The sequence below is a fragment of the Malaclemys terrapin genome, chromosome 15 (assembly GCF_027887155.1).
Source record: "Malaclemys terrapin pileata isolate rMalTer1 chromosome 15, rMalTer1.hap1, whole genome shotgun sequence".
In the NCBI taxonomy this organism is placed as follows: domain Eukaryota; kingdom Metazoa; phylum Chordata; order Testudines; family Emydidae; genus Malaclemys; species Malaclemys terrapin.
In genome coordinates, this window is record NC_071519.1 from 8,744,318 (window position 1) to 8,770,155 (window position 25,838).

Sequence of the window (25,838 nt, forward strand, 5' to 3'; positions counted from 1 at the left end):
CTAGGTTATGGGCCCAGCACACTTCCACTGCGCCACTTTGCTGTAGAGGTAGATGCCTCCATGACTCATTCACAGTGCTGCTCTCCTTAGTTGGCTGAGCTCACAAGCTGTGCACTGGAGAGTTGTGCCCATGGGATTTAGACGCTTTAGAGGAAGGTGATTATATATGTGTTGTGTTACATCTCCAACGTTGAACTGAAACGTGGTCGCTGCATTCTCAGCCGGGGTCTCCTTAGTCTAATGATTCAGCAAAACCAGCCCCTCCCCCTGCTTTTCTCCTGGTAAGATCCAGCCAGTCTCCTGCCCCCCTCCAGGTTGAGGATGGCCAGTCCTTGCTTACAGACAACCCCCCAACCTGAAGCAAATACTCACCAGCAACTACACACCACACCACAGAAACACCAACCCAGGAACCTATCCCTGTAGCAAACCTCGTTGCCTACTCTGTCCCCATATCTACTCTGGCAACAGCATCAGAGGACCCAACCACATCAGCCACACCATCAGGGGCTCATTCACCTGCACATCCACTAATGTCATATATGCCATCATGTGCCAGCAATGCCCCTCTGCCATGTACATTGGCCAAACCGGACAGTCCCTCCGCAAAAGAATAAATGGACACAAATCGGACATCAGGAATGGTAACATACACAAGCCAGTAAGTGAACACTTCAATCTCCCTGGTCATTCTATCACAGATTTAAAAGTCACTGTCATTGAACAAAAAAACTTCAGAAACAGACTTCAAAGAGAAACAGCAGAACTAAAATTCATTTGCAAATTCAACACCATTAATCTGGGCTTGAATAGGGATTGGGAGTGGCTGGCTCACTACAGAAGCAGCTTTTCCTCTCCTGGAATTGACACCTCCTCATCTATTATTGGGAGTGGACTACATCCACCCTGATTGAATTGGCCTTGTCAACACTGGTTCGCCACTTGTGAAGTAACTCCCTGCTCTCCATGTGTCTGTATATAATGCCTGCATCTGTAGCTTTCACTCTATGCATCCGAAGAAGTGAGGTTTTTACTCACGAAAGCTTATGCCCAAATAAATCTGTTAGTCTTTAAGGTGCCACCAGACTCTTTGTTGTTTCTGATTCCCCGAGTGTCACAAACCCCCTGCGAGGGGCCCGGCGGGGCAGGGCCAGGCCCCGGGAGGAGCCGCCTCTTCCTGCCCCAGCCCGGGAAACCTTTGTTTTTGCAGCGGGGCCATGGCCATGGCCGGGGCCGGGAGCGCAGCGCGGAGGCTGCTCCAGCCCTGCAGCCCGCGGGGCAGCGCGGTGGGTCCGGGGGCAGCGCGGAGCGGGCAGGGCCCGGGTGGGCAGAGACACGCGTGGGGCGGACACGCTCCTGCCAGGAGGGGCCGGGCCCGGCTGCCTGGTTCGCCCCCTGCCCGGGTGGGTCCCCGAGCTCCCCGCGGCTGGAGAGGGGCTGGCCGGGGATGCCCGGGGCGAGTGTCCAGGGCGGGACGGAGCGGAGCAGCCTCTGCTGCGGGGCCGGGGCGACGGAGCCCGGGAGCGGCTGGACTGGGAGCTGCAGGAGGGGCCTGGAGCGCGGCTCGGCTGCAGAGCTCGGAGCCCAGGAGCGAGGGGATGGGGGAGCTGGGGAGTGGATCTGGGGTGTCAGAGCCGGGCTGTGGGGTGGAAGAAGCGGCTGGTACTGGGGACTGGGGCTGCTGGGAGTTTGGGGTGTGCTGGGGGGTCAGGGCTGGGGATTGGGGATTTTGGGGGGCTCCAAGTCCAGATCTGGCCCTGCGGGAGCTTTGGGGGTTGGAGCTGGGGAAAGTGGGGGACTGTCTGAAGTTGGCTGCTTGGGGTGTTGGTGAGGCCCCGGTCATGTGGGGAGCTGGGGATTGGGCTGCACCCCGTCACTGCAGCCTGGGGTCCTGCCTTTTCTCTGGGAAAGCTGCTCCCTGTTTCACCATCTCCTCTCAGTCTGAGTCCCAGCGACTCTGCACAGGAGTCTGCAAGGCAGGATGGGCCCTGAAATCTGACAGCTGGGAGGCCCTTTACAGCAGTTTCTAACCCTCCCTCCCCTGCTTCTTCCAGGAGGTACCAAAAAAGCATCTGGCCCCTCTGGGAAAAGAGAGAGAAGCAGCCAAAGCCCAGGAGGAGCGGCACAGCGAGGAGCTGCTGGTAGGTGCCCAGAGCTCCCCGCCACTTAGGTTTGCCTGGCATAAGAATGACCTGGTGAATGCAGGGCCCACCCTGCCAGCCTCAGCCAGAGAACCATCCCCACTGGAGCCCAGGGAGAGGGCAGGGTCACGGGCCTAACATGATGCCCTTAGGATCCAGGAGGCTGCTGGGCAGGAGAAGGTCAGTCTGTGTTAGCCCAGAGACCTGCCCATGGGCTGTCTGGATGTCACAATGACCAGGGATCCTTTCTAGCTCCTAGGGAGGATGCGGGGGAAGGAGATGAAATGTGGGCTGCAGAGATGGAGGATTTGGCTCAGTGCAAGTTGATGAGGTTTTGGGGAGAAGAGTCCCTACTGTTGGTGATGTACAGCTCACCCCAGCCCTGAGCCCTCCTCCCTTCCCAGGATAAATGAACTTCCCATTACTCGCCACAAGAGATCTTGTGTTCTGGTAAATAACTCTGCCACCCGCCCCGAGGCGCATTTATGATTTTCCCCTGTTACTGAGCAGATGAATTTCAATGTTGATAAATGCAAAGTAATGCACATTGGAAAAGGTAATATCAAATACACATAAAATAATGGGGTCTAAATTAGCTGTTACCACTTGGAGTCACTGTGGATAGTTCTCTGGAAACATCCACTCAATGTGCAGCAGCAGTCAATAAAGTCAACAGAATGTTGGGAATCATTAGGAAAGGGATAGACAATAAGAGAGAAAATATCCTATTGCCTCTGTTTAAATCCATGGTGCGCCCACACCTTGAATACTGTGTGCAGATCTGGTCACCTCATCCCAAAAAAGATCTATTGGAATTGGAAAAGGTTCAGAAAATAGCAGCAAAATGATGAAGGGTACGGAACACCTTCTGTGTGAGTAGAGATTAATAAGACTGAGGCTATGGCTACACTACATAGCTTTTAGCAACACGGCTGTGCTGCTAAAAGGCGCGCAGTGTAGCTGCTGTTTGTTGGCAGGAGAGAGGTCTTCTGCCGACAAAAATCTTCCACCTCCCACAAGCGGCAGCAGCTTTGTCGGTATGAGAGCGCTCCTGCTGACAAAACGCTGTTCACCCTGGTGCTTTTCATCGGTAAAAATTTGTTATTCTGGGGGGGGTGTTAACACTCCTGAATAACAAGTTTTGCTGACGAAGTGCCAGTGTAGACAAAGCGTGAGACTGTTCAGCTTGGAGAAGAGACGACTAAGGAGGGATATGATAGAGGTCTATAAAATCATGACTTGTGTGGTGAAAGTAAATAAGGAAGTGTTATTTACTCCTTCTCATAACACAAGAACTGGGGTCACCCAGTGAAATGAATATGCAGCAGGTTTAAAACAAACAATAGGAAGTATTTCTTCGCACAACGGACAGTCAACCTGTGGAACTCTTTGCCAAGATACTAACTCGGTTAAAAAAAAAACTAGAGAAGTGCATGGTGGACAGGTCCATCAATAGCCATTAGCCAGGATAGGCAGGGATGATGTTCCTAAGCTCTCTTTGTCAGAAGCTGGGAATGGGCGACAGGGGATGGATCACTTGATGATTCCCTGTTCTGTTCATTCCCTCTGGAGCATCAGGCATTGGCCACTGTCGGAAGACAGGATAGTGGCGTAGATGGACCATTGGTCTGACCCAGTATGTCCGTTCTTATGTTCTATGTTCCCCTGTTACTGAGCCGCCCTCTCCCTGTTGCAGAAACAGACAGAAGCCGAGAGGCAGAAGATCGTCTGGGAGTGGCAGGAGCTGCGAGGGTTTCTGGAGGAGCAGGAGCAGCAGATGCTGTCCTGGCTGGAAGAGCTAGAGAGAGCCATTGTCCAGAGAAGGGATGAGGGCATCTGCAGCCTGTCCCGGGAGATTTCCCTGCTCACTGAGAGGGAAGGAGAGAAGGGGCAGCAGCCGCTGAGCCAACCCCTGCAGGTCAGGCTGTCATTGCAATGATCGTACGCAGTGTTTCTATAGGCACTTCTGAGCCCTAGACCCCAAAGCACTTTACAAAGTGGGGTCAGGGGCATTATCCCTATGGGACAAATGGGGAAAGTGAGGCAGAGGAAGGGGCAGAGCCCTGCCCAAGGTCACACAGTGAGTCTAGCAGTGGTGCCAGGGATGGGTCCTGGGAGTCCTGGATACTGCAGCCCCAAGACCTTGTCTCCTGGAAATGTCTGTCTGCATTTGCACTTGGAGGGTGAAATCCCCTCCCCGCCATGCTGAGGTCCTGAGCCAGGCCTAAGGCCCCTCTCACTGCAGGTTAATGGGTTTAGTGGGGCCGGGGGCCTTCTGGGTCTCTCAGCACTGGGGGGAATTTGATTCTCAATGCAGAGAAATATCTTCTGCCTGTAAAGTGCCCGGGGAGAAGCTTTCCGCAGTGGCGACCTGCCCGCAGGGATTGGTGGGGCTGGGTAGGGGAAAGTCCCTGGTAGGGGGTGGCAGCTGCTCTGGGAATGTAAACCTGAAATTCCCCTACTGCCCGAGGCTTCAATGGTGACCTCTGCAGACCAGGAGACCTCCCCACCCAGGGACACTCCCACTGACTGCCTCCTCTTTCTCTCCCTTTTTAGGGTGCTGGGAGCACTGAGGGCAGGTAAGTCCTGGGCTCCATTTCCCTCCCCCTCATGGGCCGTTAGGTTTGATAACTGCACTGAATAGGAAGCTGCCCCCTGCCCTTGAAGCATGTGATTCTGTCTCCCCTAGTGGCTGACTCGGGTAGGAGAAGAGCCGTTTACTGTCTGATCGCTAATGAGGTCACAGCAGGGCTGCTAGACATAGCGCCGATGGGACAGACCTGGCCTGTCTCCTGGACTGATGTGGCCACGTCATGTATTCAGAGGGCGCAGAATCTCAGCTTTCACATTTTTTAAAGTGAGTTGCTGGCCCTTAGCACCTCCCCAGTGTAAACGGAGACAGTGTTGCCTTGCTGGGGCTGGTAGCAGCCTGAAGCTGTAGCTCTGAGAGCGTGAACTCTCCTGTCCCCTGTTAATGTCATCGGGGTGTCAACTGAAATGACGACACTTTGATGTTAACATTAAACGTTCTGTGGCTGATCACTTGAGCAGGTGGAACGAGGAGGGGGTGGGAGTGAAGCCTTTGTGGGGTGGGAATAGGGGGTTTCTGTGGGGAGGGAAGAAAAGAGGAGAGACACAAGGACAAGGAAGCAAGAGAGAAATGGAGAAAGGAGGATGGGAAAGGAAGGGAAACACAGGGAAGAACTAGCAGGGGCCCAACAGGGGTGTCCGGGAGGGGGCTGTTTTCCTCCTGAGTGATACTGAGTGTGACAGACAAAGACTTGGCAAAATAATAAGAGCTAAAATTATATTTCAGATACGAAGGGCAGATTCTCCCCTTGTTCCTTGTACATGGGTGTCCCATGGAGAGCAGTGGGTGTTCTGCTGTGAATGGAGCAGGGCACAGAGTCCTAAACTGATGCCCTGGCTCACTGGCCTTAACGGACAGTGCAATATGGCCCTCTCTGCCAAATGAGCTGGATGCCCCAGGGTTACTGCTTCAGCTGAAGGGCTCGAGGGTTTGTTATTTAAGGGCCCACGTTCATTCCCTGCTGAAGACCTGGGCTCTGTCTGTGGCCACTGTCAGCATGTAGGACCTGCCCACTCTTTGGTCTGTGTCTCCTCCCTTTCTACATAATCCCAGTGCTGGTGCCCCTTGTTACTGCAGTAAACCAGTGTGGGAGGTGGCTCAGCACCCCACAGAACCAGAGCATCCCTGAGAAAGCTACAGAACAATATCTCCGTTCCTTGCTCTAGTATCTCCCCACTTCCCATCTCTGTGGGGAGCACAGGGCTGAGATGACTCACCATGACAATGACCAACTCAGGCTACAAAGCTCAGATCCAGGTTTCCTGTAGTTTGGGGGTTGCTGGGCTGAGGGTCGGGGGATCAGGCCTATTTCTCAGCCCTCCTTTCCCCAGCAGGGAGGACGGGATGTTTCGGAAGCCAGAACTGACATTTGTGGAGCTGGAGAAGAGACTCAGCGATTTCTCTCTGAAAAGTGCCATGCTGCAGGAGGTGCTGCTGGGATTCAAAGGTGAATTGGAGTCTGGGGGTGGTGTCTCCTCTGGCTAGAGTGACCCTCACCCTGGGGAGGAGTCGGGGACTCTAGTGATGTCACTGATCCTCGGCTCCATCTCACAGCCCAGCTCAGTGGGTCGCCCTTCCCCATGAAGCAGCCCTGTGGGGCTGGCTCTGTCTGCAGCGGCTGCGTTATCGGCCTCTGATCTCTGTCACCATCTCGTAGTTAACCACAGTTACATGAATAAGCAATGGGGATTTCTCCATGAATGCAAGGGCCTGAATTCTCACCTCTCCCAACTTCTCCTTCCCCTAGAGACACTGCGACGGGCGCTGGGGAGCAACACAGGTACGTGTCTGTCTCTGACTGGCCATGGGGAGATTTCAGATCAATAACCATGTTAACGACAGGGGATCGCAGCCTCCAGCACCTGGAAGCTGTGTAATGATGTGAAGCGATGTTACTTTGTTCTTGCACCACTATATTTTCAACTGACTTGTCTCTTAAATATTTTAGCTCATCAATATCACGTAAGCATTTAAAGTGTTTTGCAGTTTTTTTAGTATTCATTAATTTTTTTGCCTTTATTTTCTTTAATTATTGCATTTTTTACTGACTACATTCATTTTAAGAATTTTATTTTGCAGTTTCAATTGCAGTTATATTAATAGTGTTTTTAATTAAGTTTACATAGTCTGATTTTAAAGCTCTTTTTTAAAGACCACTAAGGTCTTTGACAACGTTTCCTGTTTTTGAGTGGCTGCTCGATACTTTTTTTTTTAAATACAAAGGCGGAGCTTTTTTTTAAAACATATTTATTTGAAAGTTTGTTAGTCTAGTTAGAGTTTTTTGGCTTTTTAAATAAAATATATAGACTTTTGTTGTTGTGACTTTTTAAATTGGTAATGAATTCAAATTTTTTAACTTCTAATTATTTTAGTGCACCATTTACCGCTTGTGACACAGGTTGTAGCTGATTTTTACACTTTAAATAAATAAAACAGCTATTAGTATCTAATTTTGTTAAAACAACAATTCAATATTTCTTTTTTGCATAACCTGCACTTCCTTAAGAATGCAACGTTTGGGTCTTTTAATTAACTTTTTGCTCTAAACTTTTTTTTATGCTTACATTATGCCTTAAATTAATTTATATTTCTAGGAATGATTTTATTCATTTCAGATAGAATCTTAATTTTTTTCCTCCAATGCATTCTTAGCCATCCTGATGATCATTAATTTCTTGGAAACATCCTCAGCAGAATTATTTGAAGGTGTTGCACCAGAGAGTAAAGGCACAGAGGCAGTGGCTTTTGGGAAACAGGGTAGATTTCATTACTAATGCTGCTCTTAAAAAGAGGGGTCTTTTTAGAAAAATAGTTTATCTTACAAGCACAGAGAGACTTTAATAAAGTCACTAATCACGGGAGCAATGGGTCTCTTTGGAACATATTTTAACTGACAAGCCCTTACAGCCTTTCTGAGAAACAGGATAGAACTATGGTCAACACTAAGTGCAAATTAATAATCATGCATCATGAGGAGAAAGAGGAGGTTATGCAAGTTAAAATATAATGAAAAAAAGCCTCTCCGAAAGGAAATATATCAGTTTAGTAGCGTTGTTGCCATGTCAGGGGTGAGGTGGGAGATGATTTTCTTCCCACCCCCGCATCTCTTTTTAAAAGTCCGAAAAGGAATAAAAGTGGGTGCCATAGTTTATTTTTTATTATTTTGTTTACTAATTAAATCCATGTCCCTAAGACCAAATTTGGCAGAGGTAACTTTGTTCCCACGTTTTCGTGTTCACCAAGCATAGATCTTAGTACTGGCCCTCAACGACTGGCCCCCTTTTTGGACTAATTTAATTTTCTGTAGTTGGTCTTCTTGCACCTGTGCATGGCCTTCATGGCTGCAAATAATTTAACCTACTTTTCATCACCTTGTTGCTATAGGGTATTGTAAGATCTTATGAACTTTCGTCTTCCTTTTACAGTGAAGTAGAGAAGAGAGTTCAAAATGTGGGTGTTATTGGAATTAACAGTTCCCAGGGTTGGTCCATATATGCCATTGCACTTGGCTCATTCATGCTTTGTCCGCATACAATGTAGCACTCTCTTCCCATGGGTAGTCAATGACGATACAAAATAATCTAGGCTGGTGTTTCTCAGCTGGTGGTTTGTGACCCCTGGGGGCTCAGGAAAGGCAGTCAGGAGGCTGTGAGATGTTGAGTGTTTCATTATGATCGAAAGCAAAGAAAATCTCACTCCCCTGTTCATTGTGGTCAAGTATTTTCTGTCAGCCTCTTTAAATATACAAGTTATATATAAACTCAGCACGGATACATGTTTTATTCTTACTTTTTTAGTAAATGTTCGGGGGTCAGAAAAAATGTGGCTTCCAATAAGTGGTACTTGCTTATCTATTTCAGCTGGGAAATTAGGCAGTTTGCAGCTGTGCACAGTAACCCTTTCATTTCCTGTATCACAGTCAGCGAGACTGAAACCCCCTCGGTGGTTAGTAGAGATGGGGACGAGGCAGAAAGTTTGGATCCAAACTGACATTCAGTGCTGTCAGCAATCACAGGAGAGTAAAGGAACCCAGGGATCGTTGGTCACTAAGTCTCCCAGGGAGAGGGAGGGGAGAGGGGGAAAGAGAAGACAGAAAATTAAGGAGAAATAAGTGAGGGGGGCGGAGGTCACAAACGCCCAAACCTGCCCACAACAAGTCATAGAGTCAATAAGTCTAAGGCCAGAAGGGACCACTGGATCATCTGTCCTGACCTCCTGTCTAGCACTGGCTGCTAACACCACCCAGCACCCGCCCACTAAACGCAACCGCTGGAGTGCGACCAAAGTCTTGCAGCCCACAGGAAACTGGACTATTATATGCCCCAGGCAGAAAATAGGAGGGACCGAGGTGCACCAGTGCCCCAGACTCCTGAGGTGGCATGGAAATGGTTAAGTGAGATATTTCTGGGGAATCCTAGTGAGTGCCCCACACTGCATAGGAAGATGAAACCCCCCCACTGACAAAAATTCCTTCCCCATCCCACCTATAGTGTCAGTTAGACCCTGAGCATGGGAGCAAGAACCAGCCAGCCAAGCCCCTGAGAAAGAGAGAGAGAGACTGACTGAGTGATCAGTGCCACCTCACAGCCCTAGTCCACCCTGCCCAATATCCTGTCTTCTTCTCTGGCCATTCTTGAAGCTTCAGAGGAAGGAGATCAAATAAACCCTAGTACATTGTGGTGGGAAAAATCCCTTCCTGACCCCTCGCAGTGGTGGCTGAAACTCCTGAAGCATGAGGGTGAGGCACATAATACATAAAATGGATGTGAGCCCCACTTAATGTTCCACTATTTGTCTCTATTGACAATGGCTTCCATCTTAATATCACCAGCAAACTTCATTTCATTTACTGCACCAGCACTGGGCAAACTTTGTCCTATCCCTGCCTCCGCCTGGTCCCCATGGTGGGGGAGTTGCTCCCAGGGTTTTAAAACTAGCACAGTGGGTTTAGTGCTGCCAGGAGGGGCTGTGTCTGGGCTGTGGTAAAGTGATGGAATGTTTTCCCAGCATGCGAGTCAGAAACATCTTGTGCAGGGAAAGGGCCAGGGCAAATCATGATGTGATAGGAACTAAAGGTCCTTCTGAAATCTTTCCTGTCACCTTTCTCACCCTGACAGGAGGCAGAGTAACACCCACCTTTGACTCCAACTTGTCCCAGCCTCCCACGGGACAGGGAAGGGAACTGGCTGTAGTGGAGCCAGTCCAGGTAGGGATTATTGCGGGGTTGCTAGTGGGTTCCTGCTGGAGGGAGAGGGGCAGGAAATACTGAGGGCCTGGGATCTTTGGGGAGTTCAGTCTGGAGGTGGGAGGGGGGCAGGAAATACCCAGGGTGGAGAAAGGGAGGGGGACAAGGCGTGTGACAAACTTGCTGGGAATTGTTTAACTCAAGTCCTGGATTCCGGGAACAGACCCATGGGGTTTGGGGGAGGAAATTACCCTATTTGTGGAATGGGGTTGTGTTGGGGGTGGGGAAACGCTGGACAGCCCTGGGAAAACGTATCAGATTCCCAGTGCAAGAACATAAATCTACTCGCCAGAGGCTGCTATGAGATATGAAGGGGCAGAAGCGTTACTCATCAGTGGGGCGTAGAGTAGATAACTCCTCACCTACCTTCCAGCTGCTGGCAATGGGAAGCCTGTTGGGACTCCTACTGGGGAGCCAACCCTGGAGCCTGCTGAGGGCCCCATCCCCCACATCAGCCTCTGGCTTGGAGGTGTGCGATGAATGAGAAGACCCTTCCCCCTCTGTCTGCTGGAGGGGAGTAGGGGATCTCTATCTCCCCTCCTGTTTTGCCTCCTGGCTGCTCTGAGCGGGGGAGGGGGGGACTCTGCTGACTGAGCCTGCCAGAGCTTCCATTTGATTGACTCCTCTCCCTTCATGAATAGTGGGGCTGTGAGTGGGGCAGCAGGTACTGAGTGTTGGACACTTCCTCTTTCAGGGGCCGGTGACCTTCGAGGAGGTGGCTGTGTATTTCACCAGGGAAGAGTGGGCTCTGCTGGACCCCTGTCAAAGAGTCCTCTACAGAGACGTCATGCAGGAGAACTATGAGAATGTGACCTCGCTGGGTAAGGATTCCTGTCCCCTCGGTTCTTAAAAGGGGAAATGAAGAGTTAGGATTCACGCCCCCCCCCTTCCCCAAATGCCACCTCTGCTCTGCCCTGTTTTAGCAATAGCCCATTGAGTACATTGAAATGGGGCAGACTTGGTCCCTCAGGGTTCACATGCACCTCCCTTCATATCAGTCACAGCTCTGCCAAGCTGCTCCAACTGCTCCCTCCACCATCCAGTTACAGCTACAGCTGACCCAGTGCACACAGCTGGAGGGCATGCCAATAAATGCTGGTATTCCCATCTGTGAACACAACACAAACAATGGCACATTCTTAGTCCTTCATATCTATTGTAGAATCATAGATTTTATGGCCAGAAAGGGTTATTAGGTCATCTAGTCTGACCTCCTGTATAACACAGGTCATAGAATTTCATCCAGTTACTGCTGTATTGAGCTGAATACCTTGTGTTGGACTACATCCTCCCCCAGAAAGGCACCCACTCTGACTTGAAGACTTCAAGAAATGGAGAAACCTCCACTTCCTTTGTTAGTTTGTTAACCTTTGCATCAGCCTTACTGAGCCATTCCCAGTGGCTAGTCCCAGCTGCAGGGCTAGGGGCAGAGCTAAGGTTGCATTTTAGGGGTGGTGTGTATATTAACTCTTCCTTTTCTGCAAAAAGAAGAACAGGAGTACTTGTGGCACCTTAGAGCTCTAATAAATTTGTTAGTCTCTAAGGTGCCACAAGTACTCCTGTTCTTCTTTTTGTGGATACAGACTAACACGGCTGCTACTCTGAAATCTTCCTTTTCTGGTTTTCAGAGGTTTAAGTTTAGCCACCACCAACATAGTGGAAAGGCATGAAACAGAACTGGACAACCTGTACTCAGTATTTTTGTAGGTTATGGGCATTTGATTTCCTTATTTTTTTAATAGACTTTTTTGGCACTCTTGGTCTCCATGAGAGATTTTGCCAGCATAATTCTGTCAATTAAGGATGTGATTTTTCACATCTCTAACAAACAGAGCTCTGCTGACAAAACTTTGCAGCTCAGAAGAGGCCAGAGTCTGCTAGTGGATTTTAAAACACTTTAAAATATTGCTCTCAGCCCTGACATTTTGGAATCAGGGAGAAACTTCTAATAGGAACTCCTTCAGAATGCAAGCAAAATGCACAATACAGTGTAGTGGGAAGAAAGGGATAGGTATGTGGAAGACTGGAGGGTATCAGGGAAGGATGGGTACCATGGAAGGAAGAGGAGGTGAGGAATCAGAGACAGAAGCTCCTGGGAACAGGGAGTGTGGTGGTTTGGGGGAGTGGGAGCCTGGGAATGGAGAAAAGGGGGTGGAGGTCCCAGCAGTGGTGCTGTTGGAGGGGGAGGATTGGGTAGGAGATCTGGGATACTTGGAAGTGGAAAAGACTGAGGATAGTGTGAAAGGGGATGGGGAGTGGTTGCTCCAAGGAGTGGGAAGGATCTGGTGGCAGTGGGAAAGGAAGGTTTCAGGGAGGCAGATATTTGGGGCCCTCCACTGAGAATATCCTTGCCAAAGTCTTTAATGAGTTCTCCATAAGCAAAGCTCAGAACCAGTACTCCATCCTTATTCTTCTTGACCTGTCAGCCACCTTTAATACCACTGACCATGGTCGTCTTCTTGACATCTTGTCTTCTTCCTGGCTCTCCTACTTCTGTAACTACTTCTTCAGTGTGTCCTTAGGAAGATCGTCCTCACCTCCACTCCAGTTTTCTGTGGGGGTTCTACAGGGCTCAGTCCTTGGTCACTTCCTCTTCACTTTATCTCTGGGAAATCTGACCCCCAAACACAAATTCAGCTACTGTCCGTATGCTGATGAATCACAGATCTACTGCACTACTCCAGACCTGTCTCCTTCTGTCCAAACTGAAATCTCAGCCTCCCTCTGATGACTCCTCGTGGATGGCTAGCCATCAACTCAAGCTCAACAACTCAAATGTTGATAACAGAGCTCTTAATCCCCCAAACCAGCCCCCCACTTCCTTTCTTGCTGTTCACCCCAGAATTATCTGATGGAATGTCAGAGCCTCTGGCAATATTTCAAACTCAGATAACAGGAGAGGTCCCAGAAGATTGGAGAAGGGTTAACATAGAGCTCATCTTTACAAAGGGGAAAAAGGAGGAGCTGGGGAACTATAGACTAGTCAGCCTGACATCAATACCAGGGAAGCTATTAGAGCAATGTATAAAACATTCAATTTGCAAATACCTGGAGGATGAAGGGGTAATCGATAGCAGCCAGCATGGATTTACTAAGAACATAGCATGACAAACCAGCTTGATATCCTTCTTTGATAGGGTAACTGGTTTGGTGGATAAAATAGACCTGGACTTCAAAAAGGCTTTTGACACAGTCCCATGAGTAAGCTGGAGAAATGCAGGCTCAACGGTACTCCCATTAAGTGGATATATAATTGGTTACACAACTGCAAGCAAAGAGTAACTATTAACGGAATGATGTCAGATTGGAGGGATTTCTCAAATGGGGTTTCACAGGGATCTGTTATGGGTCCGGTGTTACAGTGGAGTTGCATCCTACGTGGGGGTTAGGTTCTAAAGTCAGTGTGTAATGCAAAAATCGCGTATAGTCAAAATTACCATTGAGTGTAATGGCGGGTGGAATCCCCCACACTACAGGTACAGTATTAAAATTGTTGTTCTCTTTTTCTATTTTTTTTGCTGAGCGCATATAGTTAAAATCGTGTAAGTTGAATCCGCATATGATGCGACTCCCCTGTATTTAACATCTTCATTAATGACCTGGATGTAAGAACAGAGAGCATACTGATCACATTTGCAGATGACACAAAGCTGGGGTGGGTTGTCAACACTTTGAAGGATAGAGCAAAACTTCAAAGGGATCAAATTGGCGAACTAGGCTATAGACAACAATGAAATTCAACAAAGACAAGGGTAAGGTGCTACACTTTGGGAAGAAAAACCCAATGCACAGATACGGAATGGGGGATAACTGGCATGGCAGCAGCACCGCTGAGAAGGATCTGGGAGTTGTGGTGGATCACAGTCTCAACATGAAGTCAACAGTGTGATTCTGCTGCAAAAAAGAAGCAAATACATTAAGAGAAGCATAGCATGCAAATCATAGGTGGTGATAGTACCGCTCTACTCAGTACTGGTTAGGCCTTAGGGGGAGTCCTGGGTCCAGTTTTGGTCACCACTGCCTAGACAGATTGTAGAGAAACTGGAAAGAATCCAGAGGCAAGTGACAAAGATGATCAAAGGGATGGAACGCAAACCAGTGAGCAAAGGCTGATGGAACTGGGTGTGTTTAGTTTGGGGAAAAAAAGAGTTAATAGGGAGAGATATGATAGCGGTCTTCAAATACTCGAAAGGCTACGTAAGCGTGTGTGGCTATCCTTCCTGGTCTATCTCTGAGGGAGGCCACACCTCCTCGCTGTCGTGCTCTTAGCACTGCAATCAATTAAGGGGAATTAGCAGTCTTCAAAGCTCAGGCCACTTGATCCAGGCTGAGCAATAGTTAATCTATGGTGCCCGGCCCTCAGCCAGGACTGGCCACCAACAGTCAGTGCTCTGGCCTGCAATCAGGGCAGAGCTGCAAAGTCTCCAAGCCCAGGCCCTCAGGCAGGGTGGGGCAGCAAACAATTAGGGGCTTTGCCCAGGGCGAGCACCAAACAGTCTAGGGCTCAGGCAGGGGCAAGCCCCAGTCTAGCGTCCTAGCTCAGCGGACGGTAGACCAACACAGGCCTCCTGGCTGAAGGTGGGGTGGCAGGAGGTAGGGGGACCCTGGCCCACCTGACTCCACTGGGTCCCAGCCCCGGGCCCAAACAGTGGCAGTGTAGTCTGCCACTGGATCAGGGGGGATCCTCCCACAATACCCTTACTTAGTGTCAGGCCAACACTCAGCCAGACGATGGTCTAGTTTCCCTGGGCTACTTCCTACAATCCCCAGGGTTTGTTATCTCTGCCTCAATTTTCCTGGGATCGGTGGTCTGTGGCAGCTCCATCAGCTCATTGGCACCTCGACTGGCTGGCGACCTTGAGAGCTTTGGCCAGTCCTATGGCGGCCGCCCCAGCAGGTCCTCGGTGTCCCGCTCCGGCAGCGGGTGATAAGCGTCTGTCTCCCTCAGAAACTCCAGCCCAACTGAGCTGCAGGGCCCTCCTTTTGTACTTCTGCTTCCTGTCCTGCCCCTCAGCTTCCAGAGGGTTTGAGGTGGCTTTCCTGGCTCTGTAGCCCAATGGGCAGGTTGTGGTCCCTGCTGGTCTTCCCCGCTACAGGCTGTCATACGAAGGATGGAAAACAGTTCTTCTCTCTTGTCACAGAGGGCAGGACAAGAAGGAATGGGTTCAAAGTACAGCACAGCAGATTTAGATTAAATCTCAGGAAAAACTTCCTAACTGGAAGAACAGTAGGAGAATGGAACAGACGCCTCGGGCGGTGGTGGAAGATTATTCACTGGAGGTTTTCAAAAGGAGGCTGGAGCCATCTGTCTTGGGTGGTTTAGTCGCAGCAAATCCTGCACTTTGGCTAGATGACCTTTGTGGTCCCTTTTAACTCTATGGTTCCATCTAAGGGGAACCGGGGTTCGCACTTGGAAAAAGCTAATACTAGCATGTCGCACATTAAGGGTATGTCTTCACTGCATCTGGAAGCTGCCTCCCAGCCAGAGTCCATGCTGACTCACTACAAATAAAGGTGTAGGCACTGTCGGTTGGGTTGTAGCTTGGGTTCTAAAGCCAAGAGTTGAAGGGGTGGGTGGGCTGGATGGTCTGAACTCCAAGCAGAGCCCTAACATCAAAGCAATGTCTCCACAGCCATTTTTAATGCACTAGCGTGAGACGCAGCCTGGAAGGCAGCTGACTTCCTGATGCACTGTAGACATGCCCGAAAGAGGGCGGTCCCAAGGGAGACTGTATGAAGGTTGGGCCACCTAACTCCCTGTAAATCCATGACCCAGCCCCCTCCCTTGGCACCCTGTCACCGAGCCTTAGTGGGTCACAACTGAGGATGCCAAATTCAGGACGAACTGCTGAGAAATAGGGCAAACACAACCCAAAACTGGTGGTTATTCTTTTATAAGCTTCTGAGTAGCAGCCGTGTTAGTCTGTATCCACAAAAAGAACAGGAGTACTTGTGGCACCTTAGAGACTAACAAATTTATTTGAGCAAAAGCATGCCTCTGATAAAGTGGGCTGTAGCCCACGAAAGCTTATGCTCAAATAAATTGGTTAGTCTCTAAGGTGCCACAAGTACTCCTATTCTTTTATAAGATGGACCAAACCAGCCACAAAAGTAAACTCCTGTTTCACCACACTGGTTAACAAGAAAACATAAAGGCAGTTTTCTCAGGCATTCCGGTTCTTATAACACCATCAAAAACACCGGATTCAGAGATGAGTAGTTTTCAACCAGTGTCATTAAATGATCGTTTCTTCTGATCCCAAAGGGCCAGCCACTCCCAGGTCAATATACAACTTAAATTTTACCCAAAAATCATGCTGGTGCCAATCCTTTAGTATCTAATATTTAAAGGTTTATTCATAAAAAGAAAGAAAGGTGAGAGTTAAAATCGGCTAAGGGAATCAATTACATACATTAATGGCAAAGTTCTTGGTTCAGACTTGTAGCAGTGATGGAATAAAATGTTGGCTTACGTCAAGTCTCTGGAGTACATCTACAGCTTGGATGGGTCATTCAGCCCTTTGTTCAGAGCTTCAGTCTGTAGCAAAGTTCCTCCAGAGGTAAAAAGCAGGATTGAAGACAAAATGGAGGTGTTTCCAGGGCCTTTTATAGCTTTTGCCATGTGAAGAGCATCCCATTGTTCTTACTGTGGAAAATTACAGCAACAAGATGGAGTTTGGAGTCACATGGGCAAGTCACATGTTCATGCCCAATTTCCCTCAGTCATTGCAGGAAGCCATTACCTAGATTCCAGACAGCACATTTACATGACAGTCCACTCAGTGTAGATGGGGTTCTCCCATGGTCCATTGTAAACCAAGTGTGTCTTGATGAACCACTTCATTTGAACAGTCCCTCCAAGATGTGCTAGCTAGCTACCTTGGGGGTGTTACCCTGTTATGCTCATAAGAAGCACACGGGATCTTTTTCAGGGGAAAAGGCAATACGTCACATTTACTGAAGATACAACAATTACCATATGCATTCAATCACACACCACACACAGACACACACACACTATCAAACCAGTCAATGTTATAGTTACCAGTCCAGAGTCAACCTAGTGGCCAGCTAGGTTGATCATGAGTAGGACAAGCCAGGTTCCGTTGGTCATGACACATTGCTCTGGGGAAGTCTTGGCAGGATGAACCCAAAGTTTCCTGGCAAGGCACCCTGTTTATATAGCGATTTTCCTTCATTGGGACCAATGAGTTTTGCACCGTCATGCTGTAATCAATTGCTGTTTGACGAGTGCTTGTTTTCTTAAATTGTCCTTCTCATCCTTTATCTTGTTCTTTCATCAAGTTCCTCAGGGAGTTATCCCATGTTGGTTTTCATCACAGCTACCTTGTCCCCATTGATAGGTGCCTATCTCATCTTTAGAGTCATCAATCAGCCCTCCTCTGACATTTCAATAGGGGCATGTTGCAGCCTCCTGGCGCCCTTGCGTCTGTCTCCAGTTCCTTCCTCATACATCTGGTTCAGCAATGGCCTTCACACTTTCCTCTTAACACATACATTCCTCATTCACACACAAAACAGAATTAATTTACACAGAACATTTTGAACAGGAACATCAAATTGCAATGCAAAAGAAAACAATCATGGCATTCTACTTATTTTAAAATGCTAAACCTACAACAAATTGGTGACCCTCAAAGGTCTGTTACTGCCTTGAAATCAGTCCAGACACAGATTCTGGCTGATGTATCTCTACCCATTTGCCCATTAGTCCATTCCTTTCTGTTATTCAAAAAGGGTGTCTAGCAGGATGAGATCAGATCATACACCAGTACACTTAATACATGCTACATAATTATTCTTTATCCTTCATTCCAAATTATATAAAATACCAACATAAAATCGTACTACTACATTTGGGGGAAGAGTTTGCGGGAGTTCAGTTCCTGATTTTTATTTGACCTCTCTCCAGCACTTGTTTTGGTTTGGCCTTCCCCTTTCCATCCCTCTTTGAGGTTTCTGTCTCTGTCCCAGCAGGTGATGCAATGGTATGTGACAAAGAGGAGCAGAATTTTCAGAAGGAAAATATTGAGCAAGTGGATAAACACAGAGCATTATCGCAAAGATCGAAAAGGAATGTGTCCAGGAGTCATGAGCAGGGAAACTCCTGTGAGATTCAGCGCAGACCAGAAAGAGAACAGGGAAACCATCCAGGGGAGAAAGTGGGTAAATGTATTTCCTGTCAGGGAACTCAGAAGGACCTCAATGAAACCACAACACAGCAGGAAATCCTCAGGGGAAAGAGAAAAAATACATGCACTGAGGATGGGAAAATTTTATGTGACTACTCAGTCCTTATTAAGCATCAGAGAATCCACACAGGGGAGAGGCCCTATGAATGTCATGAGTGTGGGAAATGCTTCACTAAGAGCTCATCCCTTTCTGAACATCAGAGAATCCACACAGGGGAGAGGCCCTATGAATGCCGTGAGTGTGGGAAAAACTTCACTCACAGATCAGGCTTTTTTCGCCATCAGAGAATCCACAGAGGGGAGAGGCCCTATGAATGTAGTGAGTGCGGGAAAAGCTTCAATCGCAGCTCGCACCTTATTCGGCATCAGATAATCCACACAAGAGAGAAGCCCTATAAGTGCAGTGATTGTGGGAAAAGTTTCACTAAGAGCTCAGCCCTTTCTGAACATCAGAAAATCCACACAGGGGAGAGGCCCTATGAATGCAGTGACTGTGGGAAAACTTTCAATCGCAGCTCGCACCTTATAAGGCATCAGAGAATCCACACAGGGGAGAGGCCCTATGAATGCAGTGAGTGTAGTAAAAACTACACTACCAGCTCAGCCCTCTCTGAACATCAGAGAATCCACACAGGGGAGAGGCCCTATGAATGCAGTGACTGTGGGAAAACCTTCAATCGCAGCTCAAACCTTTTTACCCACCAGAGAATCCACACAGGGGAGAGGCCCTACGAATGCAGTGAGTGTGGGAATACCTTCTCTTGGTACTCAGAGCATTTTAGCCATCAGAGAATCTGCAAGGGAGATCAACACCATAAAAACCTCTAGTGCTATCAATACTTTTTCTTTAAAAATTTTCCTGATTCCCACATAGTAACTTTTGAAGCTGTTTGAACTGTTTGCAGCACTGTTATCCTTCAACTTGACCAGATGAGTGGCCCAGTTTTGCCTTTTTGCAGTTTCCCCTGTTTTGAGGTGGACCCATTTGTCCTTTCTATCAACTCCATTGTCTCATGAGTAATGGAAGTGTGCCCTTCCTCTCAGGAACCAGGGACCATCAGATTTATACCATTCCTCCTATTGCAAAGTTATTGTTAGAGTCACCAATGAGTCAGATTATATCATTGCCAGTTATTCTCACATTGCTCTGGGTTGTGCTGAAGAGCAGTAATATTGGGAACTTTACAAATTATATGTAAATGAAGAGGACCAGGGGCAGGGAAAAAAGTGTCATTTCAGCCCCTGTGACACCAGAAGGATACAGGGTGACTCAGAGATTCCCTCCTTCCCCATCACCGCAGAACTGTTACCTTTTGTGTGAGCCATGCAGAGTTTATCTTCATCACATTCTATCCATCCACTTCTCAAAGTGTCATGTGATGAAGCATTCTCCGTTGTCTGTGCTTGGAGATGATGCTTTGACTTCTTTAATCCTATATCAGAGTCACTATGAGTGGAGATGAAAGTGTCAAAGACCTGAAAGGGGAATTCAAATGGATCCCAAACACAGTTTGATCATTTAGAGTTTATAGCCGAGGTTCCATCTATTGGTAAAGCCACTTCTTACAAGGTAGCTATTTTGTCCCCCATTATGGCAATGCTAGGATACTAAAAATGTTGTAAATAACATAGCTGACTATTGAAACAGTGGTGAGTGAAGCAGGTTTGAATGAATCAGAGGAGAATGTGATGGGAGAATGTCTTGTCCTGATTCTGAATAATCAGATGTAACCTGCTCTGGAATTTCACTTGACACTTCCATTGTCATATATTCTGTCTCTCTGTGGTGTGGGTTTCTATCTTTCCTGAAGGCTGTTTGGTCACCCAGTTGGATATTAGTTCAGTTTGATATGATGTAGCTCAGATTTATTGGAGAACTTAAGACATATGACCATTAGCTAAAGTCATCATTTCTCACTTCAGCTTTGCTTTTTCCCCATCCCTCTATGATGACATGGAGAAAGTTCAAGTGCAGATCTGTCAACAGGAGAGAACTCTCTAATTTACTGGACATGCTAACAAAGAAATAGCAGTGATTTAAAATCTCTACTCGGAAATGGTGAACAACAGCAAACCCCAAGTAACTGAAGGAAATGCATATGATCACAGTGTAGTTCAATTGTTAAAGTCAATATTGTCTCAGATGATCTGGGGAGAGAATTCCACGGTAAGTGATTTTGAAGTAGGCAAAATGCCCATGTATTTGATTGCCAAATCATGTGTAGCCCAGGCCCTACAAAAGATCTCTCCTAGCTAATTCTATGTTATGGGGAATGCTGCCCTTCATGACACAGATGTTGAGAAAATAGAAGTGGGTTTTTTGTTGAATTTATCCTTTGTAGGTGTTGAAAATGTGTATAAAATCAATGTTGGAAATCTAATAGCTGCAGAAAAATAGCTATTTTTGAGTAGAATCTCCAGCTCTGGTAACAAACAAAGTTTATGATCCAGCGCTGTATCCAGTCCCTTGCCTGGAACTGTGCCACCTAATTAAAGAAAAGCTGGGCATGCTTCGGGAAGCCGTTCCTCACTAACATGGCTAAGATTTTGAGTGGTTTTGTAAAGGATTCTACTTCAGACAAGTGTAAATTTACCCTAACCAAGGTCAAGGATTTGGAAAGAACTGGGATTGAAAGAGTCCACACTCAGTTCTTGGTTTCCACCCCAGTAAAGGAAGCTATGGTGACCAATGACCCAAGGACAATGTTTTGTACAACTCCACTTCCTAGTTCAGTGTCACTGATTACAGTTCCAGAGGATACCAGGGTTAGACTGAGAACAATCATCCTTCACCATTTGGATCCAAAGAGAGAGTGCTTCATAGGACATTCCTTTCCCATGGATCCCAAACTGGCTGCCTGATTGGGTAACAAGGACTTTCAGACTGTAGAAATGATGGTAACCCATGAGGCAACTAATGTGTCAGGCTCCAATTTCAGACTTCTGGATCCACGCATGTTGAGTCCTGATTCTATGGTTTTGTGTCTGACGCTATGGCTATACAATAAAGCTGATGTCGGCGCAGCTGCATAATGTAGCTGCGCTGCTGTAGCACTTCTATTACAGATGCTCTCAGCCAATGGGAGCGATCTCTCCCATCAGACTTTATTAGTGTAGCCCCCACAAGTGGAAGTGGCTATGTTGGCAGGAGAAGCTCTCCTGCTGACGTATCACTATCTACACAGGAGGTTAGGACTGTGTAATTACATTGCTCAGTGGTGTGGATTTTTCACACCTCGGAGCAATATAGTTATACCGAAAAATGTCTTTAGTGTAGACCAGACAGTTCTCTCTTGTGTTTTAGGCATTTACATCACTTCTCCTCTCTTCACCTACTTTGAAAGATTAAAAAGTGTGAAAAGGGAGGTATTTTTCCTCATGGTGCACATGGGCCACATATTTCAGAAGAACCAGAGATATAAGAACTCACAGAAGTGGTTGGGACCTACGTTGAGACAAACCACAAATTGAGCCAGGGTTCAGTTGTTGGCAATGGGCATTAAAAGAAAATTAACATATATAATAAGAATTTGTGATCTTTGAATATGTTCTTGTTACCAATGAAAATGAAATTATAGGTGACGTTATTGGTTAAAGAATAAGAGACTAATTGTATGATAATCTGAATTATTTTGGAAAAGTGATACTTGTCTTGTTTTGTTAGTCGTACAGGAAATGATGGCTAATCTTGAAAAGTTAATTTGATTTAATTTACCCCCTGTAGTGTAAGAAGATCCGGTAGAAAACCTCACTCCAATGGTTGGGATGGAAGAATGTGTGTGAGAAAGAGTGTATAAGAGAATATTGGTCCTGTATAGATTTTAACTTTTTGTGTTTCAAATAGAACTTTTTTTGCTTAGGCTACATCTACACTACGGGGGGGGGGGTTGATTTAAGATACGCAAATTCAGCTACGTGAATAGCGTAGCTGAATTCGACGTATCGCAGCCGACTTACCCCGCTGTGAGGACGGCGGCAAAATCGACCTCTGCGGCTTCCCGTCGACGGCGCTTACTCCCACCTCCGCTGGTGGAGTAAGAGCGTCGATTCGGGGATCGATTGTCGCGTCCCGATGGGACGTGATAAATCGATCCCTGAGAGGTTGATTTCTACCGGCCGATTCAGGCGGGTAGTGTAGACCCAGCCTTAGTTTCAAAGTCTATTTCTATTAAATATTTGAAAAGACAAGGTGTATAAGTTTTTACCCACTTAGACTGTAAGGGTTACTGACTTCCCAACTTCTCTAATTTGCAAAGAAAAGGCATGACATCTGTCACAGGATGTGTTCAGCAGGTAGGAAAGCTGCAATCGTCAACCATCAATATGAAGGAAAAGTCTGAAGTCCATTACCTTTCAGGTTAATAAGACATCTAAAGGCTGTTCTATGTTGAAAAGCTATGTTGACATAGCCACATCTCTGAGGGGTGTGAAAAGTCCTCTCCACTGAGAGAAGTAGTTAATGTGACCTGAGTCCCACTGTAGACAGTGTTAGGTTGCCAGAAGAATATTTCCAGTGTTTGAAGTGTAGACATAGCCTTAGACAGATTGATCCCCTATGGGAAGCGAGTCATGACATCAATTCCAAATTTGACCCATCTCCCTGTATGTGAGAAAGGTACTAGTATGGAGGGCTGAGCCAGCTGTCCTATTTCCTGGTTCCTCCACTGTAGCTACAGCTTTTAGTGCCCATGAATGCAAAGACTGAGAGAAATGGAGAGTTCCAACCATTGTCATTTTAGTATTTTATTGTTCCTTTTTCTATTTTTTGTGCTGGCCTTTCTGTTATATCAGTGTGTGACTGTGTAGCTCAGTGCATGTGTGACAAAAGCTTATTAGTGCCAATTGGCAAAGGGGTCACTGTTATTCACAAGCAACTCCTGTATCAGATCTGACAAATTCACCACAGCTAATACACTGCTTTTATGTTATTTATCCAGGAATCAGAGCAGTGAGATCTCTACTGAAAGTTTGTAAATTATTGATACTCCTACGCACTACAAGAGGTGTGTATGAGTCATATTTAAGGAGTAATATAAGTACATAGAAAATTATGCCCATATAGTATTTTCATTAAAGTGAATCACCCCAATCATAGGTCTTGGTGGGGACGGCCCATTCAAGTGGGAGGGAATTGTCTTCTGTCCCTTGCTGACCAGTTATGCGATGTATTGCTCAATTGTCAATCTTTGCACCAACCCGGAAAAACAAATGGAAAACCATCAAAGACAAACTATAGACATTGAATCCTTGTGAAAGTGAAAAGGACAATATCACAATGAGGAGATTGTCCTTTCTGTGAATAAAGAGAAAAGACTGAATCAGTTTATAACAGGGTGGAGAAAAACACTCTGGGTCCATTCGCCAAGGAGATCCCTACTCACCAGTGGTTCTTTATGAAAGGCAGGGCCCTGGCTTCTAGGGACTAGTAATCATTGCAATAGACTGATGTGTGAGGTGAAAATCTACTTAGATAGGAAAGGTAACTATTAAGTGTAGGTTGCATTTTGTGATTTTGTTTAGTTGGTAACAGTTGGTTTCCATCAGTCACATTTGTTTCTGTTTAAATCTCTATCCCTTGTGAAATAAATTTCCGTTTGTTCAATAACTGTACACAAGTGCTATGTGTGTTACAGTAGCAGTGGTCTACAGTAAAACTGGTAACCTGGGATATACCATTGCTTCGGGAAGAGAGGATCTGGGATTTCTCTGAGTGTCTGGTGATCGGGGCTGGACTCCAGAGGGGGACACATTGAAGGAACTCAGGGGTTGGGTGCCTCTATTGTCAACTGTCAGGGCTGCTGCAGCTCAGAAGAGGGTGCTTGAATGTATGACAGGCTCGATGAGTTTCATCGCTGACATCCAGCTGCCAAATGTAAAAGTCCCTCTTTCTAGTGGCAGATGGCAACAAGGAGACTCACAGCCCTCAGCACCCTGAGAAGGGTCACAATGTGCATCCACCTCTGAAATCCACACAGTGAAGGCACCCTTTGGCATAGATAACTGAATCAAAATAGCCCTAAAACTCTGCCCTACGAAATCATGGAACATGTGCTCTTAGCTCTGTGAAAGCATGTAAAGAATCCAAGCGCTGGAGGGTAGGGATAGGTATGACAGTGTACCCCAAAAGGCTTTATGGGGAGGGGGTGCTTATAAATGTATGTATGACATAACTGGAATATGTTGTGCTGCCTGTGCCATGTAATGTATCTCCGTAAAGGTTATGGTCTACTATATCTATTCCTCCTATTTGTACACATATATGTATATGAGGTTAAGAATATGGGCTGTGTACTTGCTTGGTTTCTAAGTAAGCTTTGGGAGGCATTTGGTCAGTTTCTTTAGGATGGATTCACAAGGTTAAGTACCTGATCAGGAAGCACTTGGGGAACAATGCATCTTGGAATGCTCCAATCCATATAAGAAGTCTTCCTGGAGACATACAAGATACCATGTGGACAATGGCTTCAGCCTGTAAAGACTGAGTCATGCAGGGACATGTGACTTGCCCAGGTGACTCCAGAACTCCATCTTGGAGCTGGACTTTGCATAGGAGTGAGGAGGGGGTTCTCCACCCACAAGAGAAAGTCTATTTAAACCCATGGGAGACCCCTCCATTTTGTCTTCAGCTGGCTAAAGAAGGAGCCTCTCCACCCCCCAGGATACGTGAAGGAAACTGGAACAAAGGACAGTAACTACAGGGGGTGTGAGTGATTGCTGGACTCAGGCTAAAAGGAGATTAGCCTGTAAAAGGGAACATTCTGGAACTAGTGAGGATCTTATCTCTTTTTAGTTTGATTAGACATAGATTTGCACATTTTATTTTATTTTGCTTGGTGACTTACTTTGTTCTGTCTGTTACTACTTGGAACTACGTACATCCTACTTTCTGTATTTAATAAAATCACTTTTTACTTAGTAATTAACTCAGAGTATGTATTAATACCTGGGGGAGCAAACAACTGTACATATTTCTCTATCAGTGTTATAGAGGGCAAACAATTTATGAGTTTACTCTGCATAAGCTTTATACAGGGTAAAACAGATTTATTTAGGTTTAGATCCCATTGGGAGTTGGGCATCTGAGTGCTAAAGACAAGCACACTTCTGTAAGCTGTTTTCAGGTAAACCTGCAGCTTTGGGGCAAGTAATTCAGACCCTGGGTCTATGTTGGAACAGATGGGAGTGTCTGGCTCAGCAAGACAGGGTGCTGGAGTCCTGAGCTGGCAGGGAAAATAGGGATAGTGGTAGTCTTGGCACATTGGAGTGGCAGCTCCGAAGGAGGTTTCTGTGATCCAACCTGTCACAGTATAGGGTCCAAGTGACTTAGAAAAATTAGAGGATTGGGCCAAAAGAAATCTGAGGCGGTTCAACAAGGAGAAGTGCAGAGTCCTGCACTTAGGATGGAAGAATCCCATGTACCGCTACAGGCTGGGGATTGACTGGCTAAGCGGCAGTTATGCAGAAAAGGACCTGGGGATTACAGTGGATGAGAAGCTGGATATGAGTCAGCAGTGTGCCCTTGTTGCCAAGAAGGCTAACGGCATAATGGGCTGCATTAGTAGGAGTGTTGCCAACAGATCGAGGGAAGTGATTATTCCCCTCTATTCGGCACTGGTGAGGCCACATCTGGAGAACTGCATCCAGGTTTG

The 25,838-nt window shown here is 46.9% G+C and overlaps 1 protein-coding gene across 1 annotated transcript; it reads left to right on the forward strand.

Moving 5' to 3' along the window:
- The first annotated feature begins 1,217 nt into the window (after window positions 1-1,217).
- Window positions 1,218-25,102, forward strand: LOC128823360 (zinc finger protein 3-like). Its single transcript, XM_054005603.1, has 9 exons — window positions 1,218-1,286; window positions 2,055-2,141; window positions 3,838-4,059; window positions 4,698-4,720; window positions 6,066-6,178; window positions 6,479-6,511; window positions 9,849-9,937; window positions 10,671-10,797; window positions 17,975-25,102. The coding sequence occupies exons 1-9, from the start codon at window positions 1,218-1,220 to the stop codon at window positions 19,015-19,017; spliced, it is 1,806 nt and encodes a 601-aa protein (XP_053861578.1). The 3' UTR covers window positions 19,018-25,102.
- The last annotated feature ends 736 nt before the right edge of the window (window positions 25,103-25,838 follow it).

Coding starts and splice junctions, on each gene's coding strand:
- LOC128823360 (XM_054005603.1), top strand. CDS start 1,218: ATGGCCATGGCCGGGGCCGGGAGCGCAGCGCGGAGGCTGCTCCAGCCC. Junction 1,287..2,054: donor GCAGCCCGCGGGGCAGCGCG/GTGGGTCCGGGG, acceptor TGCTTCTTCCAG/GAGGTACCAAAAAAGCATCT. Junction 9,938..10,670: donor CTGTAGTGGAGCCAGTCCAG/GTAGGGATTATT, acceptor TTCCTCTTTCAG/GGGCCGGTGACCTTCGAGGA.